We start from the raw sequence: 5547 nt of genomic DNA, 5'->3' as shown, positions 1-5547 counted from the left end.
ACTAAAACCGACGTTGCAGTTTAACAACTCAACAATAGAATTTGTTGAAGATGGTGTCAGCCTTGGCATCACTATTCAATCCAACTTTAGTTTTGATAAATATATATTCAAACAATGTGGGAAAGTATATGCTGGTCTTCGTACATTGTATGCTACTACATCTTTCCTCAGTGCGGATATGAAACTCAAGCTTTTCAAAAGTCTTGTATTACCTCATTTCATCGCTTGTGATTTCCTGCTTTCCGAATCATCAATGTACGCTCAATCGAGATTACAAATAGCATTGAATGCATGTGTACGATATGTATTCAACTTGAATAGATTTTCCAGGGTTTCTCATTTACAGTATCGTCTGCTTAATTGCCCATTTATAAAGTTTGCGCCTATGAGATGTTGCTTATTCTTATTTGATCTTGCGAGAACAAGCCATCCTGGCTATTTACACGAAAAATTAAATATTTTGAGAACCGCGCGCGCAAGGAAATATGTTATCCCTCGACACTCCACTTCCAAATACGGCAATTCATTCTTCGTGAGAGGTGTTTCACATTGGAACTCATTACCCAATAATCTTACTCTAATGAATTCGAAATTTGCATTTAAGAAGAAATGTTTAGAGCACTTTAACCGTTAAATTAGTAGAATTAGTCAAATTGAAATCATAAAAGTTATATTAGTGACGCACTGTTCTGTATACAAATCATTGTAGCATTTAAATGAGACCGAAGTCTCAAGTTACATAATACAAATTAAATAAATAAAATAAAAATAAATAAAAAACTAGTTCAAATTTTTGTGCTCTGCACTGTATATTATGATACCACGAACTATTAAACTGGACTGTGTTCTGTGAGTTTGAGAACGTGACTGGCTGGGTCAATAGTGTGTTCAAAAAGCTCTGAACAATAAGCGTTACGCTTGTCCCTGATGGCATATTTTTCTTGTGATCAATCATACCCGCCGCCTTGAAGTAACTTCAAACATTACATAGCTACAGAATAACAATAAACAGAGTGCTAACTAACTAATTACAATTCTTATAATTTAATTTATCTTTAATTTTCATTCCCTATGATGATCGTGCGCTGGAGGTTCGACAGTTTGCTGATTGTTCACCATGGATGAGTCCTCATTCGAATTTGTAGCGTCAATCAACGGCAAGAGAGCTATTTTTGTGATGGGACGAGTTATGATACCTTTCGATGTGCGTAGAGAGACAACCCGAGTTATGTTGTCTTTTCCGGGATGAATTTCAGCAATGCGGGCCAGCGGCCAACGAATCGGTGCTTGGAACTCGTCGACGATTACGACCATCCGACCTGGCTGGATCTCGTTATTCAGGTTACACCGCTTCGTATCTTTCTGGAGCTCCTGAATATACTCGCGTTTCCAATGATCCCAGAATTTTTGTATGTACATTTGAAGCTGTTGATAGTGGTCAAGACGATTGGTAGGAATGTGATGTAGATCTGGGTCGGACAGAGCATTCATCGTAGTACCGATGAGGAAATGGGCGGGTGTTGATGCGGACAGATCGTTGGGGTCTTCTGAAAGTGGCACTAATGGTCGCGAGTTCATTTGGGACTCGATCTGCGTCAATATCGTGCTCATATCCTCGAAGGAAAGACGAGATGCGCCTAGCTGACGGAACAAATGCTTCTTGGCCACTTTTACCGCTGCCTCCCACAAGCCACCGAAGTGAGGGGCCATTGGTGGTGAAAAGTGCCATGATATGCCTTCCTCAGTGCTCCAAGAATAGATTTGTTGTTGCTCGATCTGATCTTGTAGGATGTGGAAAAGTTCTTTTATTTCATTCCTAGCATCCACGAAGTTTTTTTCCATTATCGGAATAAATGTGAGAGGCCTCTCCGAGCAATAAAGCGACGAAGTGCATTAAGGAAAGCGGGGGTGGACAGGTCACTAACCAGCTCTAGGTGTACAGCTTTCGTCGTAAAGCACACAAATACGCTGAAATAAGCTTTTGTGGGAGCGGCACGTTTATGTATCGGTTTGAGATAGATTGGGCCAGCATAATCGATCCCTGTGACATTAAACGGGCGATTTGGAATAATTCGGTGGGCTGGCAACTGACCAATTTGTTGTTGTGTAGGGACTGGATTGTATCGTGCGCACCTGAAACAACTGCGCACCACGCTTCGTACCATTCTACGGCCATTCAGTGGCCAAAATTCCTCGCGAATTGCGGTCAGCAGGAGACGCCCGCCGCCATGAAGGTGTTTTCTATGGTAGTATTCGATTAGAAGTCGGGTGAAAGGATGGAATCCAGGTAGTAAAGCGGGGTGTTTAGATTGATAGGGCAACTGTGACAGATTTAGACGACCGCCTACTCTCAAGACTCTCTCTGTATCTAGGAATGGGCTCATTTGACGAATTGGTGATTTTCTGGACAATATCTTTCCCTTTTCTAATTCGTTGATTTCATTGTTAAACACTTCCTTCTGTACCAAGCGTATCAGAAATAATTTGGCTTTGTTCAATTGCTCGATAGACAGACTTCTACAAGGGGGAGTTTCAGCTGGCTGAGGCTCTGTTCTAATTTTCATGCGCACGTTAGCAATGAAGCGCATACAGTATCCGACGACATGGACCAATCTTGTATAGGAAGACCAACGAAGTAACCAAGGGTGGATGGTGGAAGTCGTTTGAACTGATGCTACGATGACTTTTAACTCCAAATGTTCCTCTGAGACACCTGATGGAGTAAAGATGGGCCAGTCTATTTCAGGGCGTACTAGCCAGGGAGTACCATGTTTCCAAAGCTCGCTGTGAAGGAATTCTGTCACTGACATACCACGAGATACTAGGTCAGCTGGATTTTCTCGACCCGAAATATGGTTCCAGCGGCAGCCGTGTGTGTGGTACTGTATCTCGGATACTCTGTTCGCCACAAAAGTCTTCCATGTGTTCGGCGACGACCGCAGCCATTGAAGAGTGACAGCCGAATCCGACCAGAAGAAAGAGGCACCAATATTCACATTAATGGCTTCTTTTATACGGACATGTAGATGAGTAGCTAATACAGCAGCACATAATTCCAGACGGGCTACTGACAATCGTTTCAGCGGTGCAACTCTGGATTTTGAGGCAAGCAATTGTACCTTTATATTTCCTTCAGCGTCTTCACTTCGGGCATATGTGCACGCTCCGTAGGCGGCTTCTGAGGCGTCAGCAAATGTATGCAACATCACAGTGGCGTTGGGCAAAAATGCATAGCGATCCACACGGTATGCAGAAATGTTCGGTAACTCTCTACAATACGTTTTCCATTTGCGATCTAAAGTTTCAGGCACTGGATCATCCCAATCGCAAGACAGCAGCCATAATTATTGCATAATAATTTTCGCTTTTATTACGACCGGGGCGATCAATCCCAAGGGATCAAAAAGTTTCGCAATGGTTCACAAAATCGTACGTTTCGTTGCCTGTTCATCGTTGCTAATTATTTCCGAATCGAAACGTAGAGAATCTGGTTCTGGTTCCCAACAGATACCGAGAGTTTTTATAGTTTCGTTGGGACTAAATGTGAGAACAGATTGTGTGCCAATTTGGTCACCTCTTAAACCGGATAGAACGGCTAATTTGTTGGAGGTCCACTTTCGTAGCTCGATACCCCCCTTAGCGAGTAATTTGGTTAGTTGTTTTCGTAAATGAATTGCGTCTTCAATGGACTGAGTTCCTCCTATGAAGTCGTCCATATAAAAATTGTTCTGCCAAGCAGTAACGGCGATAGGAAAATTATTCACGCCATCCAATGCTAGCTGCTGAAGCGTTCGCGTTGCCAGGAATGATGACGGTGCGAGACCATAAGTGACGGTTAAAAGCTCGAAAATCTGTATCGGAGAATGAGGTGAAAATCGCCATAAAATGCGTTGCAATGATATATCGTCTCGATGAACTAGTATTTGGCGATACATCTTCGCAATATCGCTAACCAAAGCGACTTGATATGTACGAAAGCGAAGGATGAGTGTGAGCAATTCGTCCTGTACCACAGGACCCACGCGGAGGGCATCGTTTAGGGAAAACCCAGTTGACGTCTTTGCCGATGCATCAAACACAACCCGAAGCTTGGTTGTACTACTCGAATCTTTAATAACGGGGTGATGGGGGAGATAGTACACCGGAAAATCATCGTTTTTGGAATTCTCAATTTGTCGCATGTGACCAAGGTCGATATATTCTCGCATGAACTCATGGTAGCCCTCTTTCAATTTTGGTTCTCGCTCAAGCTTTCTTTCTAGCTGCTCGAATCTCCTTAAAGCGGAAGATTTGGATTCCCCCAGCATAACTTCGAAGTCTGGTACACGCGGCAAACGAACGATGTATCTCCCTTCATTGTTTCCCGTGGTGGTCAATTTGTAAAATGACTCACATTGTCGTTCTTGGACTGAATATTTGTCTCTAACAGCCAGTTCTTCCGTTTTCCAAAAACGTTCTAGGCTCTCTTCTAATGATAACATAGATACAGCAACAACCCTATAGGAATGTGGGGTTGAATCTGTACACATAGTTGAGTTGGCGGAACCGGCAACAATCCATCCGAATACGCTATCTATTAGCATTGGAAGTTGACCTCCCAACTGAACGCGGGTTGCGTTAGGGAAAAATGTGTGGAAGTGTTGAGATTCATTGAACGAGGGGTCAGCTAAAAATAGCTCGCTGGAAATTTTCCATCCTGTAGTAGATATATTTTGTGATGGGAGGTTCGCAGTGACCTTATCCATAACTAAGAAGTTTACTCCACAGCAGAAGTTTTCTTTCCTTGACTTTATTTGTGTGAAAACCGATTCACGGACAAGTTTAGACATTTGACCTGCCCCCTGGATGGTAACATTTACGTTGTTTCTCTTCAATCTCAGCATATGTGCCATGCGCACGGTGATTAAATTCGGCTGCGAGGCACTATCTACCATATGCATCGACGATCTGTACTACAGCAGTCAACAAGAAAACGTTTTCGGTAGGTTGATGGAGTGGTGTACTGACTTCAACTAGAGGGGCAATCTCCGTCGCGTAACTAGTGCTTGCTGCGAATATTCATTCGAATTATCGAATCGACGAACCGTTGATGGTGTAGCAGTGGGCCCAGGAATTCGACTGGTGTTTGCTGTTGTCCGAACTCCATCAGCATTGGCCTGGTGAAGAAGCGTATGATGACGGCGATTACAGAATTTGCAATTGAATGTGGATGGACATTCGCGCACAAAGTGGTCTCTCTTCAAACAATTGCTGCACAAGCGTTTGGAATTGACCAATTGCTGACGTCCGACAAGCGAAAGGCGATTGAATTTTAAGCATTTCATTAAAAGATGTTGTTGATTACACGCGGGACATTTGTCGACAAGAAACCATATCGCCTCCAGCTTTCATGTTCGACGACATCAGGCTCTGTCGTCGAACATGAAAGCTGGAGGCGATATGGTTTCTTCGAATGATTGATGGAACTGCCGGAGCCTGCTTGATCATTATGATGATTTACAGATATCGACTCTAAGACCCGTGTTCGCCGATTGAGAAACTCAATTA

At 43.2% G+C, this 5547-nt stretch overlaps 1 protein-coding gene across 1 annotated transcript; it reads right to left on the bottom strand.

Moving 5' to 3' along the window:
- Positions 1–3419: 3419 nt before the first annotated feature.
- On the bottom strand, positions 3420–4934 carry LOC129774340 (uncharacterized). Its single transcript, XM_055778060.1, has one exon. The coding sequence runs from the start codon at positions 4932–4934 to the stop codon at positions 3420–3422; it is 1515 nt and encodes a 504-aa protein (XP_055634035.1).
- Positions 4935–5547: the final 613 nt, after the last annotated feature.

This window comes from Toxorhynchites rutilus, chromosome 3 (genome assembly GCF_029784135.1).
Source record: "Toxorhynchites rutilus septentrionalis strain SRP chromosome 3, ASM2978413v1, whole genome shotgun sequence".
In the NCBI taxonomy this organism is placed as follows: Eukaryota; Metazoa; Arthropoda; class Insecta; order Diptera; family Culicidae; genus Toxorhynchites; species Toxorhynchites rutilus.
The sequence above is the reverse complement of the archived record's forward strand: the minus strand, read 5'-3'. Positions and strand labels throughout refer to the sequence as shown.